This window comes from Thunnus maccoyii, chromosome 12, assembly GCF_910596095.1.
Source record: "Thunnus maccoyii chromosome 12, fThuMac1.1, whole genome shotgun sequence".
Taxonomy (NCBI): Eukaryota; Metazoa; Chordata; class Actinopteri; order Scombriformes; family Scombridae; genus Thunnus; species Thunnus maccoyii.
In genome coordinates, this window is record NC_056544.1 from 33,465,790 (window position 1) to 33,486,119 (window position 20,330).

Here is a 20,330-nt window from a genome sequence, read left to right on the forward strand (position 1 = left end):
CCGGATGAACTTCAGTAGAGACGCAGCGTCACTGAAAACCTTTTACCTTAAACTTTAACCTGAATCATGAAGCAACAGACACGACTGGTGTTTATTGTCAGATTTCCTAACTGGGAGAAAAACGTTTAATCTTATCTACAAACAAAACATGAGCTTACTTATTTGTTAACAACTGACAACAGCAGGTTGTCATGGAAACAGAGGAAGTGGAAGTGTATTAAGATATTATTTAAGATTTCTATTCAAAGGTTAAAGTGCAGAAAGTAATAAAGCAGAGGGTTGAAGATTGGACACTTCACAACAAATACTGTTCAGCTTCTCATTAACACTGCCCACAGGTGCTAACACATGCTAACACTGCCCACAGGTGCTAACACATGCTAACACTGCCCACAGGTGCTAACACATGCTAACACTGCTCACAGGTGCTAACACATGCTAACACTGCCCACAGGTGCTAACACATGCTAACACTGCTCACAGGTGCTAACACATGCTAACACTGCTCACAGGTGCTAACACATGCTAACACTGCTCACAGGTGCTAACACATGCTAACACTGCCCACAGGTGCTAACACATGCTAACACTGCCCACAGGTGCTAACACATGCTAACACTGCTAACACTGCCCACAGGTGCTAACACATACTAACACTGCTAACACTGCCCACAGGTGCTAACACATGCTAACACTGCCAACAGATGCTACCACATGCTAACAGGTGCTCAGACTGACAAACGGAAGGGGATCGTGAGACACTGAAAAGAGGCTTGTTAGCATTGTTAGCTCGTTAGCAGCATGTCTCAAAGTCCTTGTTAACCTTCAGCTTGTTAAAGTGAACATCCTGAACTCTGAGTCTTTGTTTCTCTGACTGTATTTCCATGAAAAATAAATGACCAATCACAAGCCACCTGCAGGACGACGTCACCATGATTAAGACAGGTGAGGTGATCAGTCTTTATCAGTTCACTGGCCACGCCCTGTTCAGTGATGTCACTGCAGGTGGAAGTCTATCCTCCATTCAGATTAGTTTGTGGTTGCTATGGTGACAGAGAGTACTGCCTCTTGATTGGCTGGCGTGCTAGGAGGGGGTGGAGTCACTCAGTCGCTCAGCAGCAGATGAGGGGGTGGAGCTCCAGCAGCCACAGCAGAGGTCAGAGGGCAAAGGTCATCATGCAGTTTGAGCGGAGAGTGTCGCTGCTTCCGGAGAGGAATGCTATTGGTCAGAGTCTGTGGGGGACACAGATCACAGCGCTGTGATTGGCTGAAGGGTTTCACGTCTGCAGATACACTAATAACTAAACCTTAAAATGTCATTCATTCACAAATTCATGATGTCATCGAGGTGCTTTCATGGTGACTTTTTTTAGTGGATCATCTGTGATTTTAGCTTTAAGGGGAAAATTGATTAAAATTGACCAAATATCATAAAACCCATCACTTAATTTGTACCTTAAAGGCGCCGACAGCTTTCAAGTTATTTCATCAATTTAAAGTTGTTTTTCTTACCCACTAACCCCTTAATCAATGCTGAAAACCTTAAAAGAACTTTATTAATTCAAATTATAAATGTTCTTTAAAGGTACAAATTAAAGGCTGCCTGTATGGAATAAAATTAGGGTCGGCAGTATTGTAGCTGTGTATCATCATATCTGAATATGAAAACATTTCGTATGAACACATTCAAACGTGTGAATGTTTAACAATGTTTTGATCAAATTATTCAAATGTTTGAATGTGTAAAAAATATCTGAACAAATAGATTTAATTTATGGATCTGTAAGGAGATCTGTAGCTGTGCATAAAGACGAGGTTTGCATCTGTCTGTCTGGGTGAAAAGAGTTCACACACAACTTAACTGTACGTGTCAATCCTGAGTTTACAGCTATGAATCAAATGTACGAGTACAATGACTAGTTAACAACCCTAACTAGTCATTTAAGTTACATTTTTACTAAAACAAATTCGCATTGACCTACAAAATGGTGCCGAATTAAACATTAATCCTAACATTATGTTATCTTTAAGATATCATCCATGTTGTTTGTCCTCCACCTATAAATAAAGCCTGTTATGAACTGTGTATTTTTATAGGGGAGTTCGGCGTGAACGTTGTTCAGTTCAGAGGCTGCACAGCTGGTCGTGCTTTCAGCGCCGTCAGTCGACACGCCCCCAGCTTTTCAGAGCATCCTCATTGGCTATTCAGGCGGAAGCATCAAATGTGGGACAAAAGTATTTGTACTCGTACATTAGATTCATAGCTGTAAACTAGACAGATGTGTAACCGCAAACCTCGTCTTTATGCACTCACACATTTGTTCACAAGACGTCATGCACAGCTACTGATCCGCTAACAGATCTAAATCTGTTCAGATATGTTTTACATTTTCACACAATCAGATATGCTGATACGCAGCTACAATACATATAAATGGGTGCAAATGTTTGGGTGTTTTCAGGGTAAGTTAAGGTGTTTTTAAGGACAGGTAGATGAACTGTATTTATGTATACGTGTCATTAGCCTGCGCCGTCCTGTGTTGATGATGTCACTGACCAGGCGGAGGCGGTGGGTGTACAGTGGCTCCGGTTCCTCGGGTTTCCTGGTCGGCACGGCAACATGCCATCGCTGCAGCTCTGCCACCATCTCCCCTGGGCTGAAGAGGACCACCGGGTCAGCGCGGCAACGGTTAATCAGCTCCACCAAACGCTCCTTATAGTGCAACCTGCCGGAACAGATGGGTGGAGACTAATGAGACGCAACCACACAGGTGGTTCAACATGTACTTACAGAAATTATGTGTTTTTACAGTGACTAAGTGTTTTTACACAGTGATTAAGTGTTTTTACAGTGATTAAGTGTTTTTACAGTGACTAAGTGTTTTTACACAGTGACTAAGTGTTTTTACAGTGATTAAGTGTTTTTACAGTGACTAAGTGTTTTTACAGTGATTAAGTGTTTTTACAGTGATTAAGTGTTTTTACACAGTGACTAAGTGTTTTTACAGTGACTAAGTGTTTTTACAGTGATTAAGTGTTTTTACACAGTGATTAAGTGTTTTTACACAGTGATTAAGTGTTTTTACAGTGATTAAGTGTTTTTACAGTGATTTAGTGTTTTTACACAGTGACTAAGTGTTTTTACAGTGACTAAGTGTTTTTACACAGTGATTAAGTGTTTTTACACAGTGATTAAGTGTTTTTACAGTGATTAAGTGTTTTTACAGTGATTTAGTGTTTTTACAGTGACTAAGTGTTTTTACAGTGACTAAGTGTTTTTACACAGTGATTAAGTGTTTTTACAGTGATTAAGTGTTTTTACACAGTGATTAAGTGTTTTTACAGTGATTAAGTGTTTTTACACAGTGATTCAGTGTTTTTACACAGTGACTAAGTGTTTTTACACAGTGATTAAGTGTTTTTACACAGTGATTAAGTGTTTTTACAGTGATTAAGTGTTTTTACAGTGACTAAGTATTTTTACACAGTGATTAAGTGTTTTTACAGTGACTAAGTGTTTTTACAGCGACTAAGTGTTTTTACACAGTGACTAAGTGTTTTTACAGTGACTAAGTGTTTTTACAGTGATTAAGTGTTTTTACAGTGATTAAGTATTTTTACACAGTGATTAAGTGTTTTTACAGTGACTAAGTGTTTTTACAGTGACTAAGTGTTTTTACAGTGACTAAGTGTTTTTACAGTGATTAAGTGTTTTTACAGTGATTAAGTATTTTTACACAGTGATTAAGTGTTTTTACAGTGACTAAGTGTTTTTACAGCGATTAAGTGTTTTTACACAGTGACTAAGTGTTTTTACAGTGACTAAGTGTTTTTACAGTGACTAAGTGTTTTTACAGTGATTAAGTGTTTTTACAGTGATTAAGTATTTTTACACAGTGATTAAGTGTTTTTACAGTGACTAAGTGTTTTTACAGTGATTAAGTGTTTTTACAGCGATTAAGTGTTTTTACACAGTGACTAAGTGTTTTTACAGTGACTAAGTGTTTTTACAGTGATTAAGTGTTTTTACAGTGATTAAGTGTTTTTACAGTGACTAAGTGTTTTTACACAGTGATTAAGTGTTTTTACAGTTACTACGTGTTTTTACACAGTGACTAAGTGTTTTTACACAGTGATTAAGTGTTTTTACAGTGACTAAGTGTTTTTACAGTGATTAAGTGTTTTTACAGTGACTAAGTGTTTTTACACAGTGACTAAGTGTTTTTACAGTGATTAAGTGTTTTTACAGTGATTTAGTGTTTTTACAGTGATTAAGTGTTTTTACAGTGACTAAGTGTTTTTACACAGTGACATCTTACACTCGGTGTAAAGTGGCACCAAGCATGACGCCAGTTTCTTTGTTAGTTTAAGACCATTGCAGTTGTCATTTTCCATCCAGTGTGACCATTTTTTCTGCCGTTAAACTAGCAAAAGTGGATTTGGACACACCCTAAATGCACTTGCGCCATGCGCTTCAGACTGTGCGCTTTAGATCGTTAAAATAGGGCTCAATGTGTTTTTACACAGCGTGAACGCCGAATGAACATGTTACAATGTTATTTTGTGATTATTATCTTTTATGGCGCAGAGGGCCCTAAAGCCTAAACTTCGGGACATAACGCTTCATCAATGAGCTCGTTTGTTTCACTTTTTTACTGTGAAAAACTACAACCTGTGTTGTTTTCTTTATAAATATTGTAATGATAATAGTCCAAAACTATGTGAAACTGCAAAGGTTTCAGTCAAAGAACATCTAAAGACCCATAAACCCCCCACCTGCAACCACAGCACCTCAGCCCTCCAGAAACCTAGGGAAAACTCTGTCCACATGATCAGACTGGGGTCAGACTGGTAGGTGATACTGGGGTCACACTGGGATCAGACTGGGATCAGGTACTGGCGGAAGTGGTCTTACTGGCAATATCCTCTGTACTCAGGTGTGGCCGGCCGTCCGCAGGGCTCCTCTCTCCTGCTGCCGTCGTCTCTCAGCTCCACCAAACACACTCCTGAAAGTGAAAACGAGTCAATTAACCTGAGAGAGAAAACAGATTTCACCTGAGCAGCAGAGAGACCTCACCTGTCAGACTGGTGTCAGGTGACCCACCACCGGCTGGTTGCAACCAGGAAGGAGACACTCTGTAATACTACGAGACAGAAAATACCTCATCAGTACTCCACACAACACCTGTGTACACCTGAGCTCCTACAGCAACAGTCTCTCAGGTGAGTCATATCTGTAGCAGCTGGTGTAGGCGGGGCTTACCTGTAACACCTGGTGTAGGCGGGGCTTACCTGTAGCAGCTGGTGTAGGCGGGGCTTACCTGTAACAGCTGGTGTAGGCGGGCTTACCTGTAGCAGCTGGTGTAGGCGGGGCTTACCTGTAGCAGCTGGTGTAGGCGGGCTTACCTGTAACAGCTGGTGTAGGCGGGGCTTACCTGTAACAGCTGGTGTAGGCGGGCTTACCTGTAACAGCTGGTGTAGGCGGGGCACGCTCCAGTCTCTAAGGTGGTACAGGCAGTCTCGGGGGTGGTGTGCGTGCAGACCTTTGGTTCCACAGTCGACAGAGAACCTGCAGGCCTGAGAACGAGAAACTCCAGGTGAAAAACAGCCGGTGCTGCAGCCACACCTTCACCTGAACCAGGTGAGTCTGACAGATTTACAGCCGATAACTCAGGAACTTCATCACCTGCCATGAAACACCAACAGTCTGACTTCAGCACCTGATTTCAACAATCATCAGTCCTTCCCAGTAATCACGACTTTGCGATCACAATGATTAATGTGAATCCAAGAAATCTCAACAATATTTATGAGCTGCAGTTTAGTTAAATTACAGCAACTTTTCTGCATGAAAACGTCCAAATCAACAGTTGCTTATGGTTTGAACCAATCGTGGCGTTTGGTGTGGTCACGTCATTCAGGTGGAAGATGGACAAATCTCACCTGCCAACAAAAATGACGTCATAGACGAGCAAAACAACCCCAAATGTTCCCAAATGTTCCCAAATGTTCCCAAATGAAGTTTGATTCAGTGAGTCAGAAGAATACAAGCTGATATTGTTCAGACAGCAAAGATGGACATAATCTACCTCAAACATAAACAGAAAGCACAGACCAACTGTTTATTCATTGAATTAAAATGTGCTTTATCGGGATAATGGGTCATATCGCCCAGAATGTTAGCAGAGGGTTAGCACAGGGTTAGCAGAGGGTTAGCAGAGGGTTAACAGGGGGTTAGCAGAGGGTTAGCACAGGGTTAGCAGAGGGTTAGCACAGGGTTAGCAGAGGGTTAGCAGAGGGTTAACAGGGGGTTAGCAGAGGGTTAGCAGAGGGTTAACAGGGGGTTAACAGACAGTTAGCAGAGGGTTAACAGGGGGTTAGCAGAGGGTTAGCAGACGGTTAGCAGAGGATAAACTCACAGAGCCCAGAGTGAAGGGTTGACTGCAGCCTCCACAGAACTGATGCTGACACTGACTGCAGGTGAAGTGAAGGCAGCCTCCTTTAGACAGGCTGAAGACAAACTGGCAGTTTGGACACTCTGACAACACAGACATACATCAGACATCAGTCATCCATCAGAGAAGAAGTAATGCTTTCCATTCTGTAACCATCACAGAACATGAACGTTAAGAAGCTGTGGGTCTTTAATACAAGGCTCTTCAATGTTTTGTCAGATTTACATCATTTAAAGGTGACCACGGCATCATGTTGTTGTTCTATTTGTCCGAGAGTGAAGGTGGCTGTTGGACAGAGAACAACAGAGGAGGTAGAGCTGATTGTGTCATTGATTTGCAGCGTCCAGCATGTCGAACCATGTCGTAGTGTTCCGGTTTGCTCTATCACGTGGTTTACAGGTGAGTTCTAATTGAACTCACCTGTTGCTCTGCTCTAAACTAAGCTACAAGTGTTCTGTATTGCGTGTGCGAGTCAGGCCGAAGCTTAATACCTTTTTAACTCATGTTGTTTTTAGTAGAAGTTATGGGAATGATGTGAAAGTGAAACTAGTTGTGTTTTATGTTTTCTCAGGTGCTTTGGAGCGCTCCCAACTGTTTTTGTTTCAGCTCAGACTTGGGTTATGGACCTCAACATCAGCTTTAATTTAATCAAGTCATCAAAAGACTAAATTTAAATGCGCATTTTTAAAAGACATTAACAGAGTCAATGTGCCTCTTTAGTTCTCACTTATCCTGACTCAGGAATTATGATTTTGGATTCCAACAATTATGAAAACAAGATAAATGAGATAAATCAATTATTGTGTTGCATTCTGTTTCGCAGTGACGTTATGGTTTTGTTTTTGTTATAAATCCAGAGCATCGTGTGTCGCAGCAGTCGGACAGCGCAGTGAGAGACAGACAGGCAGAGTGGAGTCTTCCTCACAGCGTGAATATATCTGAATTTAACAGTCAAACTGACTTTTCAGACATCTACATGATACTTAATTTTAGTTTCAGTCAGACTTTGGATGCTTTTAAAACAAGACTTTCAGTCACTCCTCCTCATCCTCCTGAAGCGCTATGGCCTCCACCCAAACAGGAAGGGATCCCAGATGCACAAGTGCTAATGGAAAAGGGCTAATAATGTACCCCCTCCAGGACCCGGTGTGAGGTGTACCTCCTCCAGGACCCGGTGTGAGGTGTACCCCCTCCAGGACCCAGTGCAAGGTGTACCCTCCTCCAGGACCCGGAGGGAGGTATACCCCCTCCAGGACCCGGTGCAAGGTGTACCCTCCTCCAGGACCCGGTGCCAGGTGTACCCCTTCCAGAACCCGATGTGAGGTATACCCCCCTCCAGGAACTGCCATGAGGTGTACCCTCCTCCAGGACCCGGTGTGAGGTGTACCCCCCTCTAGGACTGGGTGTGAGGTGTACCCTCCTCCAGGACCTGGTGTGAGGTGTACCCCCCTCTAAGACCCGGTGTGAGGTGTACCCTCCTCCAGGACCCCATGCGAGGTGTACCCTCCTCCAGGACCCGGTGCGAGGTGTACCCCCCTCTGGGACCCGGTGTGAGGTGTACCCTCCTCCAGGACCCGGTGCAAGGTTTACCCCCCTCTGGGACCCGGTGTGAGGTGTACCCCCCTCCAGGACCCAGTGCAAGGTTTACCCCCCTCTGGGACCCCATGCGAGGTGTACCCCCCTCTGGGACCCGGTGTGAGGTGTACCCTCCTCCAGGACCCGGTGTGAGGTGTACCCCCCTCTGGGACCCGGTGTGAGGTGTACCCTCCTCCAGGACCCGGTGCAAGGTTTACCCCCCTCTGGGACCCGGTGTGAGGTGTACCCCCCTCCAGGACCCAGTGCAAGGTTTACCCCCCTCTGGGACCCCATGTGAGGTGTACCCCCCTCTGGGACCCGGTGTGAGGTGTACCCTCCTCCAGGACCCGGTGTGAGGTGTACCCCCCTCTGGGACCCGGTGTGAGGTGTACCCTCCTCCAGGACCCGGTGCAAGGTTTACCCCCCTCTGGGACCCGGTGTGAGGTGTACCCCCCCTCCAGGACCCAGTGCAAGGTTTACCCCCCTCTGGGACCCCATGCGAGGTGTACCCCCCTCTGGGACCCGGTGTGAGGTGTACCCTCCTCCAGGACCCGGTGTGAGGTGTACCCCCCTCTGGGACCCGGTGCAAGGTTTACCCCCCTCTGGGACCCGGTGCGAGGTGTACCCTCTTCCGGGACCTGGTGTGAGGTGTACCCCCCTCCAGGACCCAGTGCGAGGTGTACCCTCCTCCAGGACCTGGTGTGAGGTGTACCCCCCTCCAGGACCCAGTGCGAGGTGTACCCTCCTCCAGGACCTGGTGTGAGGTGTACCCTCTCCAGGACCCGGTGTGAAGTGTACCCCCCTCCAGGAACTGGCATGAGGTGTACCCCCCTCTAGGACCCAGTGTGAGGACCTGGTGGTGGTGTGATGGTACCGATGCTGTTGTAGCTCAGCAGGGTGCTGTGGTGGTCCGGCTGGTTCTGCTGCTGCCAGACTCTGAACTGCTGACAGGAGAGTCCCTGATGCTGAGGGGACCACTGCAGAACACAGAGTTTGTTATCAGTGATGTTACCAATCTGATCTGAGTGCTGTTCATCACAGAGTCTCTGTTCACACCAGGGAAGGAAATTAACGTTTAAAATTAACATTTCTTTACAAGGGCTTTTTTTGCTCTCATGAATATGTTTCGAAGGCATTTTGGATAATATCCAGGCCAGTTTTTTTCAAATGATGGTAAATACCTTAGTTCTAGGATGCATGACAGACCAATATTCAATGATTCTTATTAAAAAAAGCGATTGAAGCAAAGCGGCCAAACTTATAATGAAGAACATTTGATGGGTAAAAATACTCACACTGAGTTAAAATCCCAGGGCATGCCACCTGCAGGCTGTGCAGGTACGAAGCCCAGTTGGCCCAGAAATTTCCATACTTTGAATACAGAGCAACATCTGGACATGCTTTTCAAAACATATTAAGTCTTTAACTGTTTATTTTACATTGAAAGCCCCTCATCCCAATTCCAACGGCCTCAAGCCCCCGTTTAGTTCCCACCCTGATTCAGACACACGTGTGTGATCACGAGGAGTAACAGGTGTGTGAGTCTTACAGGTGATCTGCACTGAGAGCAGGTACTCTTCTTACAGCTGGGACAGTCCATCCTCAGTCTGTCAGCTTCATGAAGCATCCCAAACGAACACTGAAACACACAGAGAGTAAAGGTTCTGTCAGAGATACAGGTTTACTGAGCAGGAGGTAATGAGCTCGTTAACATTGCTGAGGTCACGAGGGATTCCCTGTAGTCGTCCTGATCAGGTTCTATCAGAGTCTCAGGGTTCTGACACAGTCTCAGGGTTCTGTCAGTAACAGGGTTCTGACACAGTCTCATAGTTCTGTCAGACTCTCAGGGTCCTGCCACAGTCTCAGGGTTTTGACACAGTCTCAGAGTTCTGTCAGACACAGGGTTCTGTCAGAGTCTCAGGGTTCTCACACAGTCTCAGGGTTCTGTCAGACTCTCAGGGTTCTGTCTTAGTCTCAGGGTTCTGTTAGACTCTCAGGGTTTTGACACAGTCTCAGAGTTCTGTCAGACACAGGGTTCTGTCAGAGTCTCAGGGTTCTCACTCAGTCTCAGGGTTCTGTCAGACTCTCAGGGTTCTGTCTTAGTCTCAGGGTTCTGTTAGACTCTCAGGGTTCTGTTGGACTCCCAGGGTTCTGTCTCAGTCTCATGGTTCTGTCAGAGTCTCAGGGTTCTGTCTCAGTGTCATGGTTCTCTCTCAGTCTCATAGTTCTGTCAGAGTCTCAGGGTTCTGTCTCAGTGTCATGGTTCTGTCTCAGTCTCAGGGTTCTGTCTCAGTCTCATGGTTCTGACAGAGTCTCAGGGTTCTGTCTCAGTGTCATGGTTCTCTCTCAGTCTCATAGTTCTGTCAGAGTCTCAGGGTTCTGTCTCAGTCTCATGGTTCTGTCTCATTCTCAGGGTTCTGTCTCAGTGTCATGGTTCTGTCTCAGTGTCATGGTTCTGTCTCAGTCTCAGGGTTCTGTCTCAGTCTCATGGTTCTGTCAGACTCTCAGGGTTCTGACACAGTCTCAGGGTTCTGACACAGTCTCATGGTTCTGTCAGACTCTCAGGGTTCTGACACAGTCTCAGAGTTCTGTCAGACACAGGGTTCTGTCTCAGTCTCAGGGTTCTGTCTCAGTCTCAGGGTTCTGTCAGACTCTCAGGGTTCTGTTGGACTCTCAGGGTTCTGTCTTAGTCTCAGGGTTCTGTCTCAGTCTCATGGTTCTGTCAGAGTCTCAGGGTTCTGTCTCAGTGTCATGGTTCTGTCTCATTCTCATGGTTCTGACACAGTCTCAGGGTTCTGTCTCAGTCTCAGGGTTCTGTCAGACTCTCAGGGTTCTGTCTTAGTCTCAGGGTTCTGTCTCAGTCTTTATATCGTGTTAGAAAGTGTAATTGTGTCGTGACAGCACAGCCTGTCGTCTCTGGGCAGGTCTGCTTGTGTCGGTCCTTCTCTGTTGCAGCACTATGGTCACTCAGTCTGAACACTGTCGGTGTTTCTCAGGTTCTCAGCAGTTCCTGTGGTTCGGTAGTCTGCCACAATGTGCTGTCTGTTTAGGTGGTGAGCGTGTAATATCGTTCCAATCAGTGATGTCTCTTTCTTTAGTTATAATTAGGTCTGATTGAGAGTGTAACTGCTCTGAGGTCGGCTGGGGTTTGTGATGTCAGAAGGTGAAAGGTCAGCCAGCTTCAGCACCAGTTGGCTGAAGGGATTCCTCTCTATGTTCAACTCTTGGCAGGCAGGAGCTTTATAACAGTAACAGGCAGCGTCGCTCTTCTTAATATGGCTCCAGAATCTTTTCTGAATACTAGAAGTAAAGGACATTGACCTCATTCAGACCTGCATGCAGAGTTTGGGGGTTTTCTTTGTACTTGGACAATACTTTTGCAGAACTCTGCATGCAGGGTTTCAGTCATTTTGTAGTAAGGGGTCCCATTTCTCACTGCCATTCAATGCAGTCGATTCTATAACTGATTTAAATGTTTTGAGCCATGTCTTAATTTGAATTTGGATTTGAAGTGAATGCTTGATGGCATAGAAAGCCGTCTCTTTGAGTTCCTTCAAAGCAGAGCAGACGTTTCCTGTGGAAACATTTGTAAACCTCGGTAAGTTTAGGTATCTGTTTGTTCTATGTGGGTCCCACCTATTTAAATGTTGGGTCATTTCTCTGTAACCTTGATCTTTTTTGGAAGGTGATAATTTGTCTTCTTCATGTTGACTGTCGGGTCCAGGTGTGACAGTACTAATGGAGAAGGTCCAGGCTCTGCTGATGACCTTCTTTAGAAGGAAACAGTATGACCAGGTCATCTGCATAAAACACACACTTGATTCCTGAGTCTTGAAGACTGAGACCAGGTGCTGCTGATTGTTCTAATAACAATGTCAGTTCATTATATATCAGTATTGAAGAGGGTGGGCTGAGGTTGCAGCCGTGCTTCACCCCTCTACCCTGTGGGAAGAAGTCGGTGTGTTCATCTCCAATTCTGACAGCCAACATGTTATTTTCATATATTGATTTAATTACATTAAAAGACTTCCCCCCTATACCACTTTCTGTTAGTTTAAACAGTAATCCCTCAGGCCAGACTGAATCAAAAGCTTTTTGGAAATCAAAAAAGCATGTATGAATTGTGTCTTTATTTTGATTGACATATTTATCAATTAGTATGTGGAGGGTGAAAATGTTGTCAGCTGTTCTATAATTTGGAAGGAATCCAATCTGACTTTTGTTTAAGTCACTGTGCTCGATGAGGAAGTCTATAATTCTTGAATTTAGAATACTGCCACATAACTTCCCCACGTTACTACTTACACAGATGCTCTGTAGTTGTTGGGATTGAATTTGTCTCCATTCTTGAAGATGAATGTGATCAGCCCTTCACTCCAGCTTTCAGGGAAATGACCCACACTTAGTACCAAGCTGAATATCTTTAGGATGGCCAATTTTCTGTCACAGAGTTCTGTCAGAGTCTCAGAGTCTCACATGAGCACACCAGCGGAAGTTCGGCATCTCCTGCAGAGCTCGGTCTCTGAGTTTCCTCTGAAACAGCTCGTGGATCTGAGGAGGCAGGAAGTGACGGATCTGCAAATTAACAAACAAACAAACCATCAGATAAACAAACAAACCGCCAGATAAACAAACAAACCATCAGATAAACACACAAACCGCCAGATAAACAAACAAACCGCCAGATAAACACACAAACCGCCAGATAAACAAACAAACCAGGAGGATTCCATCAACGCAGCTGATGAAAGCTGCGCTTTCTTGAAAAAATCGGACTTGAATTAACATCGACTCTCACTTAAAGCTCAAGCTGTTCCACTAACACATCTTAGCTGTGTCTCGTCAATGTTAACTCTAACCAGGCTTGAATAATCTTGCAGTATGCGCGTGCAAGGCAGACATAAACAGTCGATTGTCGAAAAGACGATGCTATGTTGCAAAAAGAAGCAAAAACAAAAGCAATGTTTACAATCATGGTTCAGGCAACAGGAGAACCAATTTACCAACTACATGAACCTTAGCTAGTTTCTTTATCTCCAACTGCAAATTCTTAATTTTTAACTTTTGATGATGCTCATAAATCGAAAAGACATCCTGTACAAGTAGCTGATTATGTAGTTAGTAATGGTAAGTTGGTAAGTTTTCAATTTCTATTTCAGTTTTATTTATAAAGTGCCAAATCCCAACAGAAGTTATCTCAGGGCACTTTTCACATTTAGCCGGTCTAGACTGTACTCTTTTTTTTTTTTTTTTTTTTTTTTACAGAGACCGAACATTGCACCATGAGCAGCACTTGGTGACAACGGTGACGGTAAAGAAAAATCTCCGCTTTAACGGGAAGAAACCTCGAGCAGAACCGGACTCTAGGTGGACGCCATCTGCCTTGACGGGTTGGGTTGAGAGAAAAAGAGGGAGGGAGACACAGAGAAGTAAACACCAATAATAATAACAACCATAATAATAATAGAAATATGACTAATGATGATAGCAGCAGCGATGGCCGTCAAGCTCCAGCCGATTGGTGAACCTCAGACTCAGATTCCATCCTGGCAGTGGAACAGTGGACCAGCTCTTCACCCTTGCAGGGATACTTGAGGGGTCATGGGAGTTAGCACATCCAGTCTACATGTGCTTTGTGGACTTGGAGGGCTTACGACAGTGTCCCTCAGGGCACCTTGTGGGCGGTGCTGTGGGAGTATGGGGTACCGGGGCTGTTGCTGTGAGTCATTGGTCCTTATATAACCACGGTGAGAGCTCTGTCCACACTCTCTGCAGTAAGTTGGACTAATTCTCAGTGGGTGTTGGGCTCCCCAAGGGTTGTCCTTTGTCACCGATTCTGTTTGTAAATTTCATGAAGAAGGAGACTGTCCGGTCTGGGACCTCAGGATTGCTTCTCTGCTTTTTGCAGATGATGTGGTTCTGTTGGTTTCAACACACTGTGACCTCCAGCAGGCACTGGGACAGTGTGCAGTGAAATGTGAAGTGGTCAGGATGAGAGTCAGCACCTCCAAATCTGAGGCCATGGTGCTCTGGCGGGAAAAGGTGGACTGCTCCATCTGGGTTGGGCGTGAGTTGCTGCCCCAAGTGAAGGAGTTCAAATATCTCGGGGTCTTGTGCACAGTGAGGATAAGAAGGAGTGTGAGGTTGACAGGTGGATTGATGCAGCATCAGCTGTAATGCAGCTGTTGTACCAGACCGTTGTGGTGAAGACAGAGCTGAGCCGGAAGACAAAGCTCTCAATGTACCATTCGGTGTATGTTTTAACCCTCAACTATGGTCATGAGCTTTGAGTAGTGACTGAAACAATGAGATCGCAGTTACAAGCGGCCGAAATGAGTTTCCCCAGAGAGTGTCTGGGCTCAAACTAAGAGACAGGGTGAGGAGCTCAGACATGCGGGGGGAGCTCGGAATAGGGCCGCTGCTCCCTCGCATCAAAAGGAGCCAGCTGAGGTGGTTTGGGCACCTCGTTAGGATGCCTCCTGGACGCCTCCCTCTGGAGGTGCTCCAGGCATGTCCAACTAGTTGGAGACCCTGGGGGAGACCCAGAACACACTGGAGGGACTACATATCTCTTCCGGCCAGGGCAGTCCTTGAAATTTGTTTTATGTGGGAGTTGAAGGACATATCCTGATCAAAGATATCTCCCAAATTCCTTACAGTGGTGCAGGAGGCCAGGGTAATGCCATCCAGAGTAACTTAGCACAATAACTTCAGTTTTGTCTGAGTTTAGTAGCAGAAAATTGCAGGTCATCCAGGTCTTTATGTCGTTAAGGCATGCTTGGAGTTTGTTTAATTGATTGGTTTCATCAGGCTTCATTGATAAATATAATTGGGTATCATCTGCATAACAATGAAAGTTTATGGAGTGTTTCCTAATAATATTACCTAAAGGAAGCATATACAAGGTGAATAGAATTGGTCCAAGTACAGAACCTTGTGGAACTCCATGTCTAACTTTTGCCTTCATGGAGGATTCATCATTAACATGTACAAACTGAAATCGGTCTGATAAATAGGACTTAAACCAGCTTAATGCAGTTCCTTTAATGCCAATTAAATGTTCCAGTCTCTGCAAAAGGATTTGATGGTCAATTGTGTCAAATGCAGCACTAAGATCTAACAGGACAAGTATAGAGACAAATCCTTTGTCCGATGCAGTTAGGAGGTCATTAGTGACTTTCACCAGTGCTGTCTCTGTGCTATGATGCCTCTAAATCCTGACTGAAAATCCTCAAATAAACTATTGTTATGTAGAAAGTCACATAACTGATTAGAGACTGCTTTCTCAAGGATCTTAGAGAGAAATGGAAGGTTAGATATAGGTCTATAATTGGCTAAAACACCTGAATCAAGAGTAGGCTTCTTAAGAAGAGGTTTAATTACAGCTACTTTAAAGGACTGTGGTACATAGCCTGTTACTAAAGACAGATTGATCATATCTAGTAAAGAAGTGCTCACTAAGGGTAAGGCTTCCTTAAGCAGCCTAGTTGGGATGGGGTCTAAGAGACAGGTTGATGGTTTAGCTGAACAAATCATTGAAGTTAGTTCAGACAGTCTACTGGAGAAAAACAGTCCAAATATATGTCAGGATTTACTGCCGTTACCAAGGTTCCTGTGTTTGGGGAGAGAACGGTGCCTGTTGAGGGCAGGAGGTGGTTAATTTTGTCTCTAATAGTTAGAATGTTATCATTAAAGAAGCTCATAAAGTCGTTACTACTGAGAGCTATAGGAATACATGGATCAGTAGAGTTATGACTCTTTGTCAGCCAAAGTGCTGAAAAGGAACCTAGGGCTGTTTTTATTCTCTTCTATTAATGCTGAGTAATAGGCGGCTCTGGCATTACAGAGGGCCTTCCTATATGTTTTAACACCATCTTGCCAGACTAAGTGAGATTCTTCTACTTTGGTGGAACGCCAAATCCTTTCCAATTTTCGCAATGTTTGCTTTAATTTGCGGGTTTGGGAGTTAAACCATGGAGCTAACCTCTTATGTTTTATTATCTTCCTTTTTAAGGGGGAGATGGAGTCAAGTGTTATTTGCAATGAGCCTGCAGCACTATCAATAAGATTATCAGTTTGGGAGGAACTAAAGTTAACCCATAAGAGCCCATGATGACACAGGTGTCACCAACCCTTTCAATGTTCTGGAAAATTCCTTATACAGCTTTATCCTTGATTTTAACTCATGAAGTCCCTAAGTGACATCTACTGAACATCCTGGTGCAGTCATGTGACAATGTGTGAATCTGTGTACCCATGACATCACTTCCAAAATTGCAGTGTGCCGGGTCAGCAAATGTGGCAGAACTAGCTAATTTTAAAAAGCTTGTTTTTTGTTACTAAAGGTAGGTTTCAACCCATTTAACAATTCTGATGCTTTAATAAGATGTCCTGTATTACATTTAACCTGTTCTGACCACATTTCTTGAACAAATTGATGTAAAACAAGTTAGGGAAATATCGTTATGACATATATGTTACATTACAGATCTTTGACACTGAAGGTAGAATTTCAAAAAAAAAATTCAGAAATGTGTTCCTTGTGGTCCATTTGGTCTGTTTTATATTCCCCATAATTTTCCTTTAAGGAGAAATGGGTTAACATAAGAGTCCTCTGTAGTATTGAGACATGGCACTGAATTCAGTACTGATGGAACTGCTTCCTTAAATTTAGCTACAGCACCATCACATAGACATCTAGTGAAGACATTTTTGTCTAATGGCATGTAGTCCAGTAATATGGATTCAAAAGTTATTAAGTAATGGTCCATTGATTCTCCTAAGTTGCCTACACCATAATTGTAAACATACATCTGATATTATCTAGTCTACTGCTAATATAGCCACAGTCAATGATCTGAATGTTAATTTATTAACAAATAAAGATAAAACAATAAGTTGGGACTAGCACTGCTTTTCACTTCACCGACCAAGATTAATGCTGCTGGTCTGGGGGATCGAACCAACAACCTTTAGGCCACCACTACCCACACAAATAGGCTTGTATAATGCACATTTAATCTGTCAGCAGTGTTTGACCAAGCCATCTCCTTCAACTTGTTAATTGCAGCACTTTTGCCCTTTTTGGTGATGACTCCTTCATATTCCTCATATAGTTTCATCAGCAGGTTTGTTCCACTGCTGAGAAGAAATTCGCTTTTGTTTTTGCTTCTTTTTGTAACATAGTATCGTCTTTTTGACAATCGACTGTTCTGGGCTGCTCATATCTGCCTTGCACGCGCACACTGATTATTCAAGCCTGGTTAGAGTTAACGTTGACGAGACACGGCTGAGCTGTGTTAGTGGAACGGCTTGAGCTTTAAGTGAGAGTCGACATTAATTCAAGCTGGGCTTTTTCAAGTAAGAGCACATTAGCTGCGTTGATGGAATCCCCCCAAGCAGATAAACATCAGATAAACAAACAAACCAGCAGATAAACAACCAACCATCTGCTGCATCACATTACAAGACTTCCACTAGCCAAACACAGGGGAGGGCTTTTATTGTGAAGCAGTCACGGACACTAGTCTATGATTGGAGAGTCTGAAGGAGAGGACGGCATCCTGAATAACCCCGCCCACTCCCTGGATAACTCCACCCACCATCTGAATAACCCAGCCCACTCCCTGGATAACTCCACCCACCATCTGAATAACCCCGCCCACTCCCTGGATAACCCCACCCGCCATCTGAATAACCCCGCCCACTCCCTGGATAACTCCACCCACCATCTGAATAACCCCGCCCACTCCCTGGATAACTCCACCCGCCATCTGAATAACCCCGCCCACCCCCTGGATAACTCCAGCCACCATCTGAATAACCCAGCCCACTCCCTGGATAACTCCACCCACCATCTGAATAACCCCGCCCACTCCCCACTTTGGTCTCCAGGTGACCTCTCACCTGTGTGTCCAGCAGGTTGAAGTAGTCCATGGACTCCTCCATCCCTCCCTGACCTCTGACCTCTGGCCGGCCGCACTGAGGGCAGACCAGCTGATCCACGCTCTTCTCTTTAATGGCCGCAGAGAAAAACATCTTAAAACACGTCTGACACAGGAAGCAGGAGCAGTGAGTCATCGTGATGATCTGAGATCACAGAAGAAGAAGCACATGGTGATAATTTACAGTAATAAAACCAGAGAAGAAGAAACACATGGTGACTATCTACAGCAGGCGTGTCTGCAGCCAATCACGGCTCACGGCTTCTTTTTTAAAACGTATTATTTATGAGTTAATAAATTCTGTAACTGAGTTAATGTAATTCTGTTCATATATGTACTGTAGAAATAAGAGAAGCACCTGTATGCTGGATTTTGGAGTAAATATAATACAGTGTGTGTTGTACTGTAGATATTGAGTGTGTGGTGTAAAAACTACTTAAACCTGGTTACCTGGGAACTGGCCCGCTGCAGGGCATCAGTAACTGTGTGTGACTGTATGATCCACAGGAAGGTTTATTAAGGTTGTTTATGGTTGTTTTGGGTTACAAACATAACTTCAACAAGTTAGAAAATGGGAAAATAAAACAGTAGAAGTCTGTTCAGGCTGTTGTGATCGTTCGTCAACAGCTGCCCGAGCACAAGTGATGAGCGAGAGGGCACGAAGGCTGACTCTTGACACTGATTTGTGATTTATAAAGGGAAAACGTGCATTTGTGCGTACACACGGTTTTATAAATCTGATTATGTTTTGGCACACAGGTCTCAGTATCGCTCCTCAGCAGTGTCTCTGGTTTCTGTCTATAGAAACTTTTGAATCTGTGATGGAAAGTTTTCTGTACTGATGACCAGAATCAGTTTATGACAAGCAACAACAATCATTACTTTTAAATGGACCTTTTACCTGTAACCTTACTACAGTAATAACACCAGAGAAGAAGCAGCAGCTGCTCTCTGATTGGCCGTTACCTTACTGAAGGACACCTGGTCCTGGCAGAGGGGGCAGCAGTGAGTCAGGAACCTGAGGGCTGATGGGAAATCTGTGCTGAGCTGGACTGCCTCCATGATGTCATCAGGGCTGAAGCTCCGCCCCTCCAGGGTCAGCAGAGACAGGAAGATGGCCGCCTGGTCTGGGGGCAGCCGAGCCGCCATCTGAGGGGGGGGCGAGGTCAGACCCTGCAGTCCTCCTTACCTGGGCCCAGTCTGCTCCAGGTGCTGGTCCAGAACCAGATCCCACCCGGTCTCTGCTGGACTCACGGTCCAGACTCAGACCCCTCATCATCCTGCTGACGGAGTCTGTAGGGGGGACACCTGTGGAGACCGAGACCAGGTGAGGACTGCAGTACTACTATAGTTCTACTACTGTACTACAGTCTGTCACAGTACTACTGCAGTACTGTAACAGCAGTAGAAGTACTCGGAAAAGACTGTAGTACTATGACATAATATATTACAGTAGTACTGCAGTCTCACCTGAGGAGGCGGAGCTCAGGAAGGGGTTGTGATTGGAGGAGGAGGAGGGGGAAGGAGCACTGAAGTCGATCCCCAGCAGCTCCTCTGTGTACGACCTCCTCACCCTCACCTCCCTGCTCAGCTCCCATTTGCTGACTGGAACAGAGGGGGAGGAGCTTCGTCCAGTCACTGTAGAGACAAACACAGATTTAACATCTGCTGCACAGAGCTAATGTTTGCATTAGCATTCTTGTTAGCATGCTAACAAGCTAACTGTTAGCTCCGCTATGATGCACATGATCATCACAGAACAGCAGCAAGTAAGTTTACCTTTCTGTCCGGACAGGTGGGCGAGATGTCGGCTCTGTGGAAAGGAGGAGGAGGAGGAGGTGATAGAGGTTGAGGAGGATGTGGCACACTGCAGGCTGCAGGAAAATAGACCGCAAAAATAAAAACCTGCCACACCTCGTCGTCATCATACGGGGAAATATTAGAGAAAAGGTCATTTTTGTCTTTCTGACCTTCCAGCTGACTGTGACACCTGCACACCTGCAGGGGGTGGAGCTTGTCCCAAGGACCTGGCGTAAAGGGGCGTGTTGTTCTGGAAGGCCCGCCTCATCTCGGACACAAGCAGCGTCAGGTTAGACACACCCTGACAGGAAGTGACATCATGATCCAAACGTTAACAGATTTCTGTTTTCTGGATTTTGTTCAATTAAGATTTTCCCATTTTCAGTAGTAAGAAATGTCTGCTGCTAACTAACTAGCTATCTAACACCTAACTAACCAAATCAACTAACCAGCTAACTAACCATCTTCACTAATTAGCTTAGTAACAGCTAACTACCAGCTGACTAACAAGTTTGACTAACCAGCTAACTAATCAAATTAACTAACCAGATTAACT

The 20,330-nt window shown here is 44.7% G+C and overlaps 1 protein-coding gene across 1 annotated transcript; it reads right to left on the minus strand.

Annotated features, from left to right (window-relative positions):
* Nucleotides 1-64: 64 nt before the first annotated feature.
* LOC121908166 (E3 ubiquitin-protein ligase RNF31-like) lies at nucleotides 65-19,218 on the minus strand. Its single transcript, XM_042427957.1, has 11 exons — nucleotides 18,941-19,218; nucleotides 17,937-18,119; nucleotides 12,507-12,605; nucleotides 9,580-9,669; nucleotides 8,905-9,007; nucleotides 6,420-6,538; nucleotides 5,464-5,577; nucleotides 5,078-5,144; nucleotides 4,916-5,006; nucleotides 2,558-2,726; nucleotides 65-1,233 (listed from the first exon to the last, which is right to left on the minus strand). The coding sequence occupies exons 1-11, from the start codon at nucleotides 19,121-19,123 to the stop codon at nucleotides 1,105-1,107; spliced, it is 1,347 nt and encodes a 448-aa protein (XP_042283891.1). The 5' UTR covers nucleotides 19,124-19,218; the 3' UTR covers nucleotides 65-1,104.
* Nucleotides 19,219-20,330: the final 1,112 nt, after the last annotated feature.